Raw genomic sequence first — 19,627 nt, forward strand, 5'->3', positions numbered from 1 at the left:
TTTAAAGTTGATTGATGATCTTGTGTGTGAAGAGGTTGGACAACATTAAGAAACATGGAGTTTGGGGCAAGACATTCAATGTGTATCTTAATTATTAAATTGAACTGAGATCTAATCAATTTAAAATTTAAACATATATCTTCCAATGAAATGGCCTTTTCACCTTTTGTATGGCTCAAGAAAAATACATGGGGGATCATGTATTGCTGATTGCAAAGGCCCAAAACTCTAAAGGTACGACGCTGGGAAACTACCCCGGACAAAGTTTGTGAGGTCAGGACTCTTAGACAGGTTATTCATGCATCTAGACCATCCAAATCATTTCGCAGCATTGGGGCGCATATATATATATTCTCCATGAGTAGAAATACCTTATTTTATCATTAAAAAAATATTTTCTCAAAAAATAATTCCCTTGTGCAATAATTTGAAATCTTCAAATTTGTCAATACAATTTCGTAGAACATATTCATACATTCATATGAATGTAATGCAGTGCCTTTTTTCATATAAAATGACATTCTAAAGACCAATGATTTTCCTAGGACAAATTAAAAGCTAAAATAGAAAACAGTCATAAATTTCATTATGACAGGCAACATTGGCCATTAAGTTCCATATATGTCCCTAATACATCAGGGCCCGTTTGGTTGGTGGAATATAAATTAAGCATTGGCATTCAGAATGCTGGCTTTGGGATTCTAGGATTTGGAATCCAGATTATGATTAGAGAATCCAATTTGGGACTGTTTAGTTGACCAAGAATTCATTGTGAGAATACAACTTTCCTCCGTTTGGTTGCACATTGTGGAATTGGAATACTAGCCAAAATAACATGCAAAATATTATCATCCAGATGTAACATTATCATCATGCAAAAAAATTCAATACTTATTTGCTTTGTTTGAGTCCAAACATTTTTAACAAGGATAAAAAAATTAAGTCATGTTGAAAGTAAACATTATCATAACGGATGACGACGAGATTGTACTAATGGATACTAAAAATTTTATGGCTCTTGCTCTATTAAAAAAATAACATTGATTATAATTCACATAATTACTGATATGAAATATGTATATTGTTCAAGTCTCGTTGAATGAATCCAAATCACAGGAATTGATGAAATAAGAGTCAGAAACATCCCATTAAAAAATATATATTTTTAGAGATCCAATAAAAAATTTGATCATCACAACATTCAAACTCATAGGTGCAAAGTCTAAATGTTTATATTAAAATTTTACGAAATCTTACCTGGAAAGACTTTTACGCCAGAAAAAAATCAACAGAGTAGATTGTTTTTGTCCTACATACGATTCATTTAACTGAGAAACAATGTATGTGAAAAATTTATTTCACCAAACTTTTTTGCAGTAACTACTAAGGCAGATCAGGTGGAAAAAGCCTGATAAATTACTCAACAGTGGCAAATATATGAACAAGTAATAGCAAAAAAATTTCCCCCCATTTAAAAGAAATTAATTTCAAAAATTAGTGCCAAAAAAAGTGCTCCCAAATGGGCATCCGGAAGTCAAACCCAATTAAATTTTACTTTAGTTGAAACTATCATTTTCAAAAAATGGAAATTAAAATGAGAATCCCAAATAACAAGTATTTGAAGGAATTTGGAATCCTTGTTTTGGGGGTCAAATGGGGATACCAGATTCCACTTTTTCCCAATTCCAATTCCGATTGTACGGACCCAAACAATGAATTAGAATTTTTTTAGAATTCCAAATGCCAATTCCATTCTAATTCCAGCTACCAAACGAGCCCTAAGACAGCTTGCATATAAACCAGATAGACCTTTAAGTCAGATTCAATACATATCCATATTCAGTAGATATAAGCATATATCTGTTTGTAGAGAATAAAGCAATGCGGTGCTTTAATAAAGATGCCTACCCAGAAAGTAAACACCATCACTATCATTATCATCGATACAATCAAAGGAAAAATATAAATATCATGAAATAACCACAATCAAGTATAATAGTTCCATTAAAATCCAGACACTATTTCAAGGTAACTGTAGAAATACAATACAAGTTGCCAGATTTAGTAAACAAACTCGAAGAACTGCAGAAATCATCTGTTATCCTTTACATTGGTTTTCCATTAACTGTATCAGCTAGTGTCTTTCCGATCGGAAGGTGACAAAGAATCAGAAGATGGAACCACCCCTGCTGTTTCCTTTGTCAGATCTTCAATACTCTTTTCCAAATCATCAATTCGAGTTCCCATCTCATCAAGTGAAGAATGTCAAGATAAACATGCAAGAAAATCTTTATAATTGAAAACTGCTCAAAGCAAAAGGGAAATAAAGTAGTAATAATTATCACTAACAAATGATTTAGAGATGGCTATGTTAAATTTCTGGATTAGATTTATTTATATTCACTAGTTTATATATATATATATATATGAAAGGTTCTCAATCCTTTCAAAAATTATAATTTGATATAAAACTCTTATAAATATTTAAGCTTTCCCAGACTTAATCAGGATTCTTCTTCAACTATGTTATCATACAAAGTGGGGGTCTTACCATTATAAATATGATTCCAAACAAAGGGGACATGACCCTACATAAAAACTGCTCAACCGATAAATTGATCAAAGGTAATGTAAAGGAACTAATCACAATGATTATAATCTCCGGTCAACATGGGCATGATAAACATTGGAATGTGCACCAAAATCCTAAGCAAGAACGTAAATATTATGGTGGGTCACATCAGGTTTAACACAATGACCAACGTGACTAAGGAGATTACAAAATGCCTTACGCAGACATTGAACCTCATGACTATAAGGCCCCTATTACTATTGCATACATGGCAGCACAAACACATGCATCATGCTTGGTCACATAGAAATATTAATATTAATATTAGATGGACATGAATGAAAGACCTTTGATTTATAATTATAGTAGATATATAAATATTGACATACACAATTAGACAATTACACACACACACACAATCCACAAATTGTTCTCATGTTTTATCTGACAGAAGAAATAAAACATTAGCAGGTTATATTTTATATAAAATTTGTGTGGATTGAAATGAATAGCAAGGGTGCAAAGTAGCATTAAGGTGCACAGCAGTAAAGATCAGTGAAATAGCATGAAGAAATGAAAAGCAGAGATGCAGAGCTGAAAGGTAGATTTGAAGGAGACTGTATCAGAGTAATCAGGAAGGTGGCTATGGAAGCCACGCTGTCCCTTGACCAATTATAGACTTCCATACAGGTCTTCACATGATATTTATCCGAGACTTCTGATATTGATATCAACATGTTGCATACCATCCTCGGTGAGAAAATCCAACCCCTTCAATCCACTGCCCTCAATACAAACTTCTTCAAAATGGGGTGCAGCGATTAATTCTTTTCTTGCCTATGGCACTTTTTCTCCTTCTACCTTAATGCAGAATTCAAGTACAGACTTTTTAAAAGAGGCTCATAGCTAAATTGACGGTCATACTTCAACCCAGAAAATTGTAGTCTGTTGCAAACTTCTGTATGGTTCTGTCTTTGTAATTTGCCAGCTAAATATTGTGATCTTCTGCTATAGTCCAAATAAGTAACTCACTAGATAAGTTCCAAATGGTGGATGATAATGTCTTGAAAGGCAATGCAGTAATCCAAGCAATGTTCTGTCTCAAAATTCATATTCCAAATCATCTCCCCACTTATATTGTTTTAGAATCTGCCTCTGGACTTTTGTAGCAAAAAACTCAAAGTTCTCCCTGATATTTCCATTGCCATAACCATGGTCATACAAAGATATTCTGACCACATTTTAGAAAAAGGAAATGGCATTGGCAAAAGGAATAGCCAACAAACAATGCCAAGAGGGCACTTCTGATCTGACTAATGCTTTTACTGAGAGCAAGCAGAGCTTATAAAGTTTGCTCCGAATTTGGAGCACCAAGGTTCTGTATTGTGTCATGTTTCCCCAGAAGCAGTAATTTGGCTCCTTTGATTCTTTTATAGTGGGAGCTCCTAAGTTTGTTTCCTTTTCATTATTAGCAATATGTTTTCAAGCTCTCTATGAAATTTGGATAAATTTATCTTCCATGGTAAATTTATCTCCTAACTACGCTTCCCATGTAAATCTCTATGAAATTCATGAGTTTTTATCTGGTCTTATATCAATGATATCTTTTTTCTAGACTGATCTCTATACTCTTATAGCCTGGTTGGCGGTTGGAGTTTTCTTTGTAGCTTCTGTTTTGCAGGTCTTAAGCGAGTGTGAGGCGTGGACTCCATCACTGAGGAGTTCATATCCTTTTTACTTTCTAATTATTTCCTTTCTCAATATTATTCTATCAACTACCCAGCAAAGATGTCAAGCTTCGACAGGGACACAGTAAGGCCCCTCCTAGCATTCTGATTAGTGTCTGTCATGGATCTTCCGGTACTTTGATTTCCCTCTTGTAAGGGTGGGTATGGCTATCCAAGACCTCCAGAGCGAGGCAAGTGTAACCCAGGATCTTATTCTGACGTTGTGTAAATCAAGGGTATGCCCTTTTAAAGTTTGTATTGGAAGCCACATCTTCACCTCCCTTCATATGCAGGACCTTGGTTCTGGGCTTCGTCGGGAGCTTTCTTCCCCGTTCATTTTCCTCTGGTGCCCGCACTTTGAACAGGGTAAAACTGCAAATATTTTTTATGTTAATAAAATATAGCATTTGCCTCTTACTGATCAGAAAAAAAGATCTTTGTGTTGTTTCAACATTTTTTCATGGTTTCTACTTCTCAAGTTTGATTAAAGTTCATTGATTTTAATGGAGAAACGTGGACATGTGTGGTGAATTCTTGATTCAAATCATTAGTGGTTTGTTGGTTGTAACCCAAGTACTGGGGTACATCGGGACGGGGGGACGTTGGGACAAGTTTCCGGGACAGGAAGAAAATGGATCTCATTTTCGGGACAGCGGGGGGATGGCTAAGGGACTGTGGCAAGGGGAGGACGGGGCAGGGAGGGGTGTTGTATAGTATACATATAGAACTTGAAATGCTTGTTATGAAATGATGTTTCAATAGAACATACCAAATTAAAATACTTGAACATATCAAAATTGCAACATGAACTAGAACAATTGAACATTCAACATGGTAACATATTACATACCCAATAGTAACACTCAAAACAAAAAATTCAAATAGAAATCCAAGTGTCCATTCCAGCGGAAGCATGGTTGCGGAATGGTGGAGGTGGGGGTACTTGGGTGCACAAGTACCCAGTGCGGGGACGTCTCGAGGATGGGTACTTCAAGGTTTGGGGGGTGGGTGCGAGTCCCCGTGTTACACTGAATTATTTGATTGCAAACTACAATGCATGGTTAGTTTGAACCCACTTAAGCACTACTACAATCGTGGATGTTGATTTAGATTGTGTCAGTTTTGGTATTTGGATAAATGTTGCAAAATGAAATCCTTCATTACCTTTGGAGATTGCATCAAGTTGTGTATAGTTGTTTCCCCATGGAAATCCAAAACATGGTTTAAGGAATTATAATCGACACATTATCCATTGTTATTATTGTCCTTAGATTTTAGATTGAGTTTGATCAGATTTCTCTAAATCCTTTTATTTTTGTTTCTGATTTGAAATTTGACTCAATTTAGTTCAAGTTCCAGCTGCTTTGTTAAGTTCATTCATGCTTTGAGGGAAGAGAACTGAATAAGTCTAGGAACAATCATGTAAGTTCTTTTGTGTGTTACCAGTGAGATCACACCATATTCACTAAGATCTATCCAACACAAAGTCGCTAGTTCGCAGTTTAAACCTTGGGGTTGCCTTAATCACACATTGTCATATTGTTTAGCATTTGAGGTTTCCTTATTCAAGAGAGGATAGAGTACTTAGTATTTTATTGTGTTAGCAAGTGTCACAAAACACACATCAACAGGGTTCAACAATTAAAATTAAAATTAAGGATGAGTGCTGCAAAATTCCATCCTCAAAATCAATGAAGTTAATATTTCGGACTATTAGCAGCATTAACACCATTAACAAACAACACTTGGTAACTTGATTCTCCTTCGAGAAACAAAACTGAAATCAAATCAAGCTGCCCCTTTCATCAAGACTAGGCAGAGATAGCAGGGGCTCTAAGTGGTGACAAGGAAATTTTGTGGTCTCCAATGTCAGTTAAAGTGGAAATGATGGTCACAGCACATATAGTCAGTTTACATAACTTGCAGCTTTTCTTCAAGCATTTTGTTTTTCTGGCATATAATGGTCCAGTTGAGTGTCTGGCAAAAAAGGGTGTTTTGAATCAAGTGTCAGTGATTTTTTACTCAATACCTAGAGACATTTTTCTTTTGGACATGGACTTACAAACACTTTCCTTTGCCCTATCAAAAAAGAAGCAGTGCTAACATACCCTTAAATTACAACTGGATTTTCTGCATGACGACAAACGAAAGTTGGTAGACATCAAACATAAATCTAGCTCTTTCACATGGTCAGATTGAAGATAGGGATTTTGTCACATAGCATATAGACTACACAGGTTTATTCTCTTATATTCCTAGCTCAGTCAAGTTTGGTTGATGGAAAGTGTGATCCATATTGTTTCAGACTTGTTTCATCTCCCCATTTCTCTAGATCAAACTCCAGTGCTCTCACCTTTCAAATTTGAACTTATGTCGCTCAATCTATCAAAGATTCTTCTTCTGAAGAAATCCTAATGGTACTCATCCCCAAAGATAAACAGTGCCGCGATAATCCATCTCCAAAATAGTCACGAATGCTCTAGAAAAAGATATTAAAGTCAAGGAAGTTCTTCAATCACTGAACGAAGCGGTTATTTTACATGGCATGGATCAAACCATAGATGGAACACTCACCAAGTAATCGTCGAATGGCAATTAATCGCCAAGTTTTCCCAGCCAGCTAGTTATTCCAAGAAAAATTTGCAAGCACAGCTAGTCCACTTTTTCCCAAAAAAAACTCAGCTAGCTTTTAAAATTAATTTGCCCACGTTTGACTGTTGACATTAGCACGCAAAAATTGGCTCTTTTCATTTCAATTTCTTGTTTGCAGCTGTTGGGTTTGTGAGTGGAGTTTGTTGGGCTATCAAGCACCAAGCCCTTGCTAGGTAATTGAAAAGTATTGGAGGCTGATTACTATGAATTTAAGGCAGATTTCAACTGGATTTTCAAGGAAAATTACATTCCCATGTAGGTTTGTTGAGTTTGCTTTTATGTTTTTTAAACACGTTGTATTCTTTTTTTGTGGCATCTAAATGAATACAAAATCGTCCCTAAGTAGTTAGAAATGATTTTGAGCTATTAAAAACAAGATTGAACACAATTTTTGACAACTTTTGTTGAATCTATCACCAATTGTTTTGAAGAAATATCAAGTTTTTTTTTTAAATCCAACCCTAGCAGTTTGTTTAGTTTTGTTTTTTTAACATTGAATGATGTCTAAAAACATCAAAACTAATTTAGATAGTTTCTAACATTGTTTGATTATTTAACTAAAATATTTATTGTGTTTTCAATTTCTCTATGTGGGGCTGCAGTTAACCAGTAAATCAGCATGGCAATTTCAAAGGAAATGTGGCCACTAACACCATGCCCTTCTAGATATATATGCACCCGGCATAAAAATGCTAGAGATAAGGCATGGAGGTATGCCTATGAAGTGCTAGATGAGCCTGGGAAGAAGATTTGCATAAAATGTGAATTAATTTTTGGAAACATAAACTGCCTCAAAATACCACCTTGCAGGCGTTACGAAGCATGATACAAATCCCTGAAACAAAAATAAACAAGAGGTAAAAAGATTTGCTAATGCCCCACTTGCAGCTAAGGAAGAGAACAAATTGCAAAGGGAGAGGGGAAGATTAGCTATGAGGGCATCCCTAGCTGAAACTCTAGGTGCTCATATTGACATTGAAAAAGAAAAAACAGCACTTGAGAGAATAGTGGGCTCTCTTCGTGGCCCGCGCATCCGCAAATAGAGTGTGTCCTCTTTTACCGCTTCTACTTGCTCTAGTAGAGTGGAAGATTCTTCACAACCATCAACATCTAGGATAGGCAATTATTTTATGACCACGAACACACCTGAAGCACAGCCATCATTACAGGCCATTGGATGGATCAAGGAGGCAAATGAGAAAACTAATTGCATTTGTTGATTTTTTGTATTTAAACAATCTCCCCTTGCATGTGGCTGAGAGTCCCTATTGGCTAAATTTGGTGACCAAAATGACAATTTCAGGAAAATGCTACACTGTCCCTTCTCGAAAGGGTTTGAGTGGGAGGTTAGTAATAATTGGAATCCACTTGATTTCGCTTTTAAATTGTAATTGCTATTTCTTTTATTTAAATCAAAATTGTGTACTAGACTAGATTTCACTCTGATTTTGTAGGTTGCTTGTAAATGCAATTAATAGGACAACAACAAAGGTGGAGGACTATGATGTTCCAAAATTTTATTGTAATAATGTAATTTAATTAATTAATTAATTGGTTCCATAATTTAAATTATATAATAAAAAGGACATTTAATTAATTACTTTAACTTAATAAACAAGGGCCCAAATTAATAAAATAAAAAATATCTATATTTGGGATTTTGATTGATTTATGTATATCTCAGGCACATTTTTTATTTTGGTCGTAAGTGTTTATTGACGTATCAGCACTTGTTGTGCACCTCTGGAGTTATCCTCCAACAGGATATTTATAGTCAATGGGTAGGATGTTTTTGGTATGCGACTTGAACTATTTCATCGTACTGTGAATTCCAATTGGAGTTTCTTTTGTTTTGCCATTTCGGAAGTGAAAACCCTTCCTATTTAGCTATCACGATTTCGGTGGGACTCTACTCTCACCCTATTGCATTCTACATGTTGATTTTGGATCTAGCAAATCTGAAGCATTTTCATTATCCAAACTTGAAGAATTCTTGGCATAATATTTGATCCATGTACTCTGTAGCATTAAATCTCCCTTATTCCATACACTAAAGTAACACAAAATCTTTCAACAAGTAATTTCTTGATCTATGGTCGCAATTCAAGTATCCTACTCCTGCACACAGTTAAAACTTGTTTTTGTTTTTCAGTGGATGAGGGCTTGCCTTGGTCAAGCCCTAGATTGAAGAATCAACCTTGAAATTGAAATGTAAATGTGTATAAAGGAAAGCAAGACAAATGTAAGAATTCACCTTGTAAAAATCTTTGTCAATAAGGATTTCCAATGTTCATATGTTATAGATGCAAGATGAAAAAAATCTCAACAAATGCAATGGATCTACCAAAACCACATTATGGAGTAATGGATGTAACTGTGCATCAATGAAGAAGATGATGAATGTCTCAATGTAAATCTCCTCCCTTAAAGGCCAACAAAATGCTAGATCTTCAAGAGTAAATGCTCTCAAAGGATCCTTGAATCTTTGAATGCGTTGAATACTTGATGAAAATTTGCTTGCTTAAATGCTTGAAAGTATGCCTTGCAATCACTTGGATGTCTCTTGATGTCTAGTGATGTAAAAATGAGGTACCTAGACTTCCTTTTATACTAGTTTTTGGGTGCGAAAACAAAGCAAGCTGACATAGTTACCTTATCTTACATTTTAAAACCCCAAGACAAAACTAGCCCCAAGATTTAAAATCCTCTAGGAACAAGTCAACCTAGGTTGACCTATTCTAGGGTTGACCCACAAGGAGCTAGCCTTGAGGTCTCATAAACTGCACTGGTGAAAGGGGAAGATACAAGGCATAATAGGAGAAAGAAATGATTAAGCACAAATCCATCCATGGTCCATAAGATCACTGAAGGATGGGTGCTCAAAGGTCTTAAATGATGGGTCCTTCCATTTTAAGACGGTCCATTTAGCCCCCACTTTAGCAGGAGTATGAGTTCTCTCAAACTCGAGGTAAAGTAGATCAAGAACAAACGGTGATCTTATTATGACTAAGGAGATGAAAAAACCATTAAGCCCCGAATTAGACTTGAATCCTCATCATATCTAGTGTCACAATAAGAGAGATGTCACTGATAACAAAAAGTGTAGCCAACTTGCCTGATTAGGTTTGTATTCCTCATTGTGAACTACATGAAAAAGGTGTGCTACATAAAAAGATGGTGTTGAATGATCTAACAAGTGTGTGCAGCATGCTAGTCAACCAATCAAACATAAATTAAATGGTCTAGCAAGTGTTTCGCATGCTAGTCAATTCATCAAAATGATTCATCCTCGAGGGAGCTCCATATCCCAAAAAGAAGACCCATGCATAAGGATGTGTGTGTCCTTAAGGGATCATAAACAAGATCAAGCTTCCCAAACTATCAATAGTCCAAAGAAGAATCAAACAATGATCAAGCCTCCCAAACTATTAGTAATCCAAAGTAGGATTAAAAGCAAGGATCGGACCCCCTAGATTGTTAATAGTCCAAAGCGAGATCCAAAAGAACAAAGATTAAGCCCCCATTACTTGTCAATAGTTCAGTAGAGGAAACCAAACTGTCAAAGTGTGTGTATGACAAGTGAGTGAAGTGTATGCCCCCACCTAAAAGCGATTGTAAAAGCATTAATGGGAGCAATTGCTTTGATGGAAGCATACTTGCATCCACTAAAAACATTTCCACTATGAAATACCCTCAAGAAGAACACTTCAAGGGAAATAAACACAAGACAAAAAGAGAGCACAAAGGGATCCACTATGTTAGGGGTCTATATGATCATATGATAATATGTAATAGTGTATTAGATATGAAATGGCATTCATTGCCCAAAGGAAGTACAACTACAACACAATGGAAGAAAAGCACGTAACAGATACAAAGAAGAGTATTTTTGGGTGGGCAACACAAAGACCAAAAAGAATCAATGCTACCACATTGTAAGCATCCAAGCAGACTACATAAGGGCACATGTACAAATAGTAGCACATATACAACATGACATGTAACAACATATAGAAGAAAAGATACAAATAGAAGAATGTATATGATGTGTTCAATTACTTATCATCTTGTGCCAACAAAGCAACAAGTATCGTCTAAAGCAATCTAGACAAAACATATAGCAAAGAGCCCAATAGGAACACACAGACTACAATATTGGAGAAGTCTACTTCAAGCGTGTCATGTGCGCCCCCTCCCCCCCCCCCCCCCCCAAATATATATATATATATATATATATATATATATATATATATATATATATATATATATATATATATATATATATATATATATATATATATATATATATATATCTTGATCTATAACATTAGGGAAAGGTAGTGACTTGCAAAAGGAACAACATCCAACATAGTAAGAACCACGACCAAATCCAAGCAAGGACTCTAGTGGCAATCATTGTGCTCGTCACTAGTAGTGAGTGTTAACTAGGTAACAAGCATGTTAGGAAAATCATAATCCATATCAATATTTCCATACTCATCATCACAAACATGTGTACTAGAATCATCATCAAGAGTGTCTTTCATATCAAGAATGATAGAATCTAAAATACAAACAAAATCATCATGTTTATCCATGTGCATGTAGTTACTATAATTAACCTCCTTCATAGGCTCAAGCAAACGTTGGGATAAAGATACAGTTTGAGAAGCAAGAGTGTGGGCCATGGCCTTAACTTGACGGTTCTTGCGACGCTTACGAAAATGTTGATTGCAAATGGGTTTACGAGATAAACTTGAAGGATTAAGATCAATGGTCATTGGCTTCGAGGAGGGAACAACTACAAGTTGAGGAATGGTAGGCAAAGGAATAGGTGGGGTAGGCAAAGCAACTATAGGATCAACCTTAGGAAGGTTAAGCTCAAGAATCTTTTCTATCTTATATTGTAGATAGGATCGATAAAGATGATTAGGACGATTAGGTGGTTTTCGAGAAAGAGATGGCCAAAAGATATATATCTCAACACAATCTTGAGGGTGTGAGGGTTTATAAAGACAATTATTAATGGTGCCAACTTCTCTTTTATGGGCAAATTTGATGCACTTATGAATCGGCAAAGCTACAACTTGCATGAAGAGAGCCACAAAATACCAAGCTTAACTCGAAACTTATCAAAAGTATGGCTAACAACAAAGGTAGTAATAACAATCTTACTAGAAAGAGTCACGGGAAGATAGATAAAACCTTGAGGGCGAAAAAAAAACATTACAAGTTTGAATCCAAACACTAGATATGTCATAGGTATCCTTATGCAATCTCTTATTAAAAAAATGTTCTTCAGTGATACCATTCACGAAGAAAGAGGGATCAATCAAAACACGATGGGAAGGAATATGAGCAACCCTAGTAGCAATGTAAAGAGGACCATTAGGTGCTTTAATCATATTAGAATGATCAAAGGTAATAGGAAATGAAGTTTTAAGTTCGAGCGAAGGTAAAACCAAGGGTTGAGATTGAGACTCAACATGATGAACCACATGATTAGCTTCTTCTACCTTATTATCAAAACCAATGTTAGTAACCAGAGAATAAGCTTGATTAATAACATATGTTGAATGTTAAAGCAAAGGATTGGTGTAGATTTGCAAATTCTAATTAGGAGGTGCTACAAGTTTATTCAAACTATTAACCTTAGCATCAACAAATATAGCGTTGGAATCAATAAGATTTTGAATAACATTCTTCAAGGAATAACACTTTTGAGTTTCATGACCAGGTTGACGATGGTATTGACAAAAAGCATTTTGATCAAATGACTTGGACATTGGTTTGCTAGTGTGAATAGGACGGATAGGAGGAAGTTTTTTAATGTTAGCATGAATCAACTTCATCATCACCACAAGCAAAGTTTGAGATAAGGAGGAGTACTTTCAATTAGGATGACACACAAAGGAAAAAGTAGGTGTACCCTTAGATGTAGTTGCCACTTCATCATCAATTGCATTGGTTGATTTGTTGAGCTTGATGTAGTTGTGAGGCTTAGGGAACTTGTTTTGACGAACGACAGCATCACTCTTATCAACAAAACAAGAGCCATTGGAGTAGAGCTTTCAAATTGGCTCACTTAAAACCAAGGTTACTAGGAGACGGGGTTACTTGGAAAACTCAGAGACTAGTACATCAAATATCCAAAAAAAAAGGAGACATGGTACTTAGCTTTCAATTTTTTTATAACTGAAATTTAATAATTTTTAGAGAATAGCATGACATGAAACTTTTTTTAAAAAGAGCAAATAACTTTAAATTTGAATACACAAATGTCGAATGACATTGTGTCAAAGAGTCCAACCTCACACTGCATATTTCAATGTTTCATATTAGATTATCATTAGTACTACTATTGTAGTCTATTACATATTGAAATCCAAAAATATCGATAGCTCAATGGAAAATGTTGATACACAAACGAAACAAAAATCCCATCATCTATGCTGTTATGTTTTGATCATCCATATAAAAATCCTCAGCACAAAAGTCAAAAATATATCATCTATGTTGCTATGTTTTGATCATCCATATCAAAATCCTCAACTAGGATGCTATCCAGATACTCATGACTCTCTAACTCGGGTTCCTCTGATCGTAGTAGAATTGGGAGCAATTCATCAAGGTCATTTCGTTCAACCAGTTCATCCCTCATGCTGGCAATTCTCCACCATGTTCAATTTGGTCCCATTTTGTTGAAGAACCTTCTTTGTATCCAAGATCAACACAAGAGATGAGACGTAGAGCGTTATGAACGTAGGCCAAGTTCTCTACTTTCTTTGACCCTAATTGGTTCCTCTTTTGTGAATGAATAAAACCATAAGTACTCCAATTTCTCTCACAAAATGAAGAGCTAGATACTTGTGACAACAATCTGATTAAGTGATTGCAATTCATGTGTTTCACCTCCATGGTTTCACCACCACTCTAAAGGGTCTTTCTTTGCTCACATATCATATAAAGCCTCCATTGAAGCAAAATTACTTGGCCCAAGTGAAAAACTATTCCATTGAGTCCTTATGATTGAGGCATCCTCGCCTTGACCATTTTTTTGTTTTTTACTGCACCCCAAAATCCCTTTGTTACCCCTCTATTATCTTGTGGAGCCCTCTTATTGGTTTGTTGTGTACTATGCCATTCAGGATTCAAGGCATATGCAACACAATGAAGGGGTGTGTTCAATTTGTTCCACCTTCCATGTTTTCTTCTTTCAAAGGATACAAAGAAATGTCTTTTGCATCTGCTATTTTCTTGACTCTTTAACACGTAGAATCTATTTTCTCATAAATTTCACCCAAACATGGCTTGTCTGAGTCTGCAAATTTAATCACCTCACATATGGGCCGAATGAGGTCCACAACAAATCAAACATCAACCCAAAAATGGTCATCAAGGACCAAAGCTCTCACCTCAACCATAGAATCTGACGTAGATTATCTCCAACCTGCCCATGCATAACTAATAACTGTAGAAAACAAAGCTCCTTTAACTTCACAAAGGCAATCAAGAGGAATAAAGTAGGAAGCAAACCGTGTATCAGCTGGTTTGAGAAGTTCCACCTTGGCAAATTTAAAATAAATAGTTTGTACATGGTGATGGTCGCAAATGAATATCTGTATTTTTCTACCGTTCTCTATGAGGTCTGAAATCCATTTGAACTTACCAATATCTTTGAGTGCATTATTCAATGATTGCACACATGATGTGCAAAATATATGCTTGTACTTTTTTTGCACCATCATACCTACTGCTTTACAAACAAGGGCCACCTACTCAATGCTATCACATAGCTGACTATGAAGAAATTCTGCATTTTTTTCTTGCCCTGAACAGCATATTGCCTACAAATAATAAGGCCCTTTGCTGCATGTCACCATCACATTAGGCAATGGACGCTTTCTTTCATTTGTCCACCCATCCATCACAATACTACATCCTTCTACAGACTGCACTCTTTTCATTGGTGCAATTAATTGCTCTAAACGAACTTTTTCTTTATCAATTAGAGTTGTGCCTGGCTTTTCAGACTCAGGGAATTTATAACCAGCCGGTACATTATTGATAGCTTGGACCATCTCTCCGTAGAAAGGTGAGCGAGCAGCATTACATGGTATTCCATTTGCATAAAAGAACAGCGCAATCGCTACATCAACTACTTCTCAACCTTGCACATCAAACAGCCTTCCAATGAGGTTTGAACTGCCAATATGTGGTCTTTTGTTAGACTGTTGTGTTGCTATATCTCTGGTTGTAGAAGACACATCCACTTGTCTCTCTATTCCGATCAGCAGTTGCAATACTTGGCCCTGTTGTTCAAGCATGAGAGCTCCTCATATTATAAACTTTTCCTCTAAGTTGCCAATATGGACACAGTACGGGAATGTTGGTACGAAAAACTAGTATGGCAATTTTTTGAGAGGAGTTTGGGTACATCCGTAAAGAAAAATGTTAAAAATCATATTAATATAAATATTTCCAGGCTTAACAGTAAAAATAAGATTAAAATTTAGTATACCACAAATCATAAATGCTAAACAAACCTAGAATCCAAAATACAATAATACCAGTTTGCTATCAATTTGTCAAAAATTGAATATATAATAGACTATTCAATTCATTGTTCTTTGGTTCAACTGCAACATTAAAATAGCACACATAGTAATTACTAATTAAGCATCAATGATATAGGCATCATATAAGATCATCAACATCATTAGTGACATTAGATGATGTAAGTAGATTAGAATCATATGCAACCCCACTACTACTTGTACTAGGACAGTGGCTACCCGGCTGCACATCCAATAAAGATTGTGTGACAGCTGAAAAATCAAAGTCAATTCGCTCTGGATCTACATCCCAAAACTTTATGCCCCCTTCCTTGTACTCATTTTGACTATGAGTAAGAAGGCGCAAGTTGTGACGCAATACAAGAGAGCTGAATCCCCAAAGGAGATGTCCTAGCCAACAACAATTAACCACACAGCGGAAACACAATACAAAACATAAGATCTGATACCAAACACAACTATATTCATAAAACCTAATTACATGCAATGTGCCAGGATGTAAGGCCTTCCCAGTTACGGCCAAATACAAAGCAAGTAATGGATCTGCAATATCCCTCAAGATCCAACCCAAACCCTAGCTAGTCCAAATCTCTAGCACCACAACACAATGGTAGAAACCTCCAAGCAAGATCTAAACTTGTGCTTGCAAGCCACCAAGCAATCTCCTTGTATCCCAAGCCGCAGCTACTAGTTCTTCTCAAACTTCGCTCCTCTCCCACATCCTTTTCTCCAAGTTGGATGATTATGACTTAAGAGTCCACAAGACCCCTTACTTATACCCAACTAAGCCACAAGTCGACCTAGCAAGTTACAAATTAAATAAACCCTTCATTAAATACATGTTGAGCCACAAATCGGCCTACAACAGATATTAAATAGCAAATTCCTTAGAGGGCTTACAACATTCATTAAATACACCTAGGACAAATAACCAAGACCCAAATATGTCCACACAAACTCCCACAATCGTTCCACATCACGATCTCAATCCTCACGCAATGAATGCTCCGAGTCAACTAATCTAATCTGCAAGAACTCCAGTTGGCAAACAACACTACCAAGCGTCAGCAAATTCCCAAAGCAACACTAAGCAACAACACCACAATAGAAGTCGAGCAACCAGTATAAGCCGAGCACGCCAAGCATTGTCAAGCTCCTTCAACTGTCGAGTTCCCATAAGCACCACCAAGCTCCTTCAACAACCGAGCACCATCGTAAGCATCGCTGAACTTCTTCGATGATTGAGTTACTCGATCAACACTTTACTCAATAATGACCGAGAAACACTTCCTCAACTGAACACCAAGCTTATCCACCAAACCCATTCGATCAAGCCTCCAACCAAGAAATACCATAGAGATGGCCGAGCACCTCCAATCTTCCATCATAAATGCCAAAATCTTCAGTAACCTCATATGCCCCTGCATGAGAATCCCAGGGTACAAAGAAAAGGGTGTCCCATACTTTGTTCCTTCACAAAAACCAAACTTCCACTTCATCTTCTCCGAAGGCTTGTTGATCCATAAAGCCAAGAAAATGAACAAGTCCATTAACCAATTCCTCCTTCGCAAATCTACAAACAACCAATCAGCATATTCGCTCACAAGAATAAACTACATGGTAACCCACAAATAGGGTATAGAACTTATCACCACAATCCACAAGTGCATCAAAATTCACATTTGCAACAACATGTAGATTCACATTAGCAACAATATGCAAGCCACCACCAACACATGCCAAACTCTCAGCACCAAGATATGCTTTGCAACATACAAATCATCACCCATAGCAACTTGATTGTCCACAACCAAGTGCTCTGCAATTCCTATGTCAGATTCAACCAACTGATCATGAAAATAGACCTCCATCCCAACATCAACAAGGTTAGGAACCTCTTCAGCAACAACCACAAGTTGATCTACAAGTTTTGCATCAGACTCCACAAACTGATCAACAAAGCCAACCTCCATCTTGACCCTGTCATGCCTTCTCTCTCGAACAACTCTTCTAACCAGCCAAACAACTTGCTTCCAAATCGGTAGACTTCAGCTTCATAAAGCTCTATGAAACTCAACTATCCCTTTCCAACCGAGCAAACGTCTTTAAAATCTCCATCTCCACCACATCATTGATATCATCAATCACCGTAAGGTCCAATCTTCTCGAAGGCATCTTCCAAGATCTTCACAAAACCTCTACAACAAATCCCACCCAAGCACCTTGCGACAAACCCGAATTGTTTGCAAGTCAAATCGCAACCTTGCACCTCGCACGAACAATCAGCAACAAATCACAAGTCCAAGAATATGAATTTGCAATATAAATCACACACACACTCTCTGTGATCCTGCTCCAACAAGATCAACCTTCCATCTTCACAACCATCGCTTCATGTCACGATCCATCTGCAAGTCCTCTGCAATTGTAAGTCAAAACCACGATTTGCCACCTCACAACCAAGATATCTAGTACTCCAAAAGGAACAATCCACCATAAGATCGAACTCTGCTTTGATAAGATCAACCACCCAGATCAAAACATCACTATGATAATCTTCATCCTAGGTTTGGGTGCAAACTACCTGAACTTCGGCGGTCTGTCCACACGCTCAAAAAAAACCTTTGCTATGATACTACCTAGTGCAGTACAAGGTAGGACAATCCCCAAAGGAGATGTCCTAGCCATCAGCAATTAACCACACAATGAAAACAAAATACCACCATAAATCTGTCTGCAAATCAATCCATCTACAACTTTCATCTGCCATGGCTGCAAAAACATTGTTTTAAGCCGCTTCTGCAAAAAAATTACTTTCGGTCGTTGCATATAAACCACGAAGGGATTTTAGGTCAAAACTTATATGTAATAACGGATTTTTACTTGATGTTTGAATCCACAAAAGACAAAACTATTGCATTTTTTAGGTTTTTTATTTTTTATTTTCATTTTTTACTCTTTGTTGGAGATGTTGATATTTCAACGAGAGATTGCTAGAGATGTCATTACTTGATTCCAGAGCACCCGCTAAGTCTCCTGAGGCATTTCTGAGATCAGAGACAAGTCCTAGTACCTAGGATGGATCCCAGGGGTATGGAGACAAGTCTCCCGATAGTGCTGCTTAAAACTAATAAAGGAGAAGCACTCTACAAAGATGTGAAAAGAAAGTATACTCAATAAGGAAAATCTTATCTCTAATGTCTTTTTAAAAGATAGAAACGAAATTTCACTGGATATCATGATAAGGCACAGGGTAAGATATTTAAGCATACAAGTGTTTGAATCTACCAATATAGTCACTAACTTTTTCTTTAACATTTTGCTTATAATGCATTAAATCAGTCAAAGAAATTTCAGGACGATTGCAAAGCTCTATCTCTAAAAGTTCATGTGAAAAACTTAGCCATAAGTCTATAGTTCCAAGCAAAATCACTACATATAGTTTGGAAAGTCCTAACATGAATCATAGGATCACCCTTACCATTATAAGCCTCAAGATGAGGTATCTCAACGTGTTGTGGGATAACAGCATGAGGGATATCTAAGAAAAGGGGATTAGCAATGTCACATGTAGGGATGCTATAATTAGATTGAGTGAATTGAGCCACTTGTAGCAAAGCAATAAGGGTTTGAACCAAGCTACTAATGGTAAATGTTACATCCCAAATTTTTGCTTAATAAAAATGTTTGTTATAGTCATTAAGACTTCAAACAAAATTGAATTGGCTAGTTAAATTCATTATTAATATCGATAGGCATTCTACAATGGTAGAAATGGTGGAGTGTGATGGTGTGAGTTGTTAAAACTAGAGCCTAGAAATCAATGGTAATATTCAGCAATAAGTAGGCGCAAAAACTGAACCAACAAACACTAGAAATATCCTAGGAAAACCCTTCGAGAATGAAGGGAAAAACCCAACCACACAACAAAAATATGTCTTTATTGATAATGAAATGTTCAAGTGTACAATATCCTTTGCTTGATGTGAATATATAACAATAAGCGAGACTCTTCACATTAGAACTGAAGGCCTCTTGAGATTCTCATAACTCCTATGATTAATTATAACTATTAGAATATTCATGCCTCAATGTATGTG

General features: G+C 36.4%; 1 protein-coding gene across 3 annotated transcripts in view; it reads right to left on the reverse strand.

The window, feature by feature from the left end:
• Positions 1 to 686: 686 nt before the first annotated feature.
• The window catches only part of LOC149580027 (heat shock factor-binding protein-like), a 52,843-nt gene continuing 33,902 nt past the window's right edge, over positions 687 to 19,627 (reverse strand). For 2 of the 3 annotated variants that reach the window (XM_089788518.1, XM_089788510.1), the window contains exon 5: positions 1,978 to 2,255. In XM_089788518.1, coding sequence (XP_089644644.1) covers positions 2,131 to 2,255 — 125 coding nt within the window. In that variant the 3' untranslated portion in view covers positions 1,978 to 2,130. Of the gene's footprint in view, positions 822 to 1,977; positions 2,256 to 19,627 lie in introns of those variants that run through there. The other variant, XM_089788526.1, reaches the window with a different exon arrangement.

The sequence above is a fragment of the Cupressus sempervirens genome, chromosome 1 (assembly GCF_028749045.1).
Source record: "Cupressus sempervirens isolate cs-2001-9-10 chromosome 1, ASM2874904v1, whole genome shotgun sequence".
Taxonomy (NCBI): Eukaryota; Viridiplantae; Streptophyta; class Pinopsida; order Cupressales; family Cupressaceae; genus Cupressus; species Cupressus sempervirens.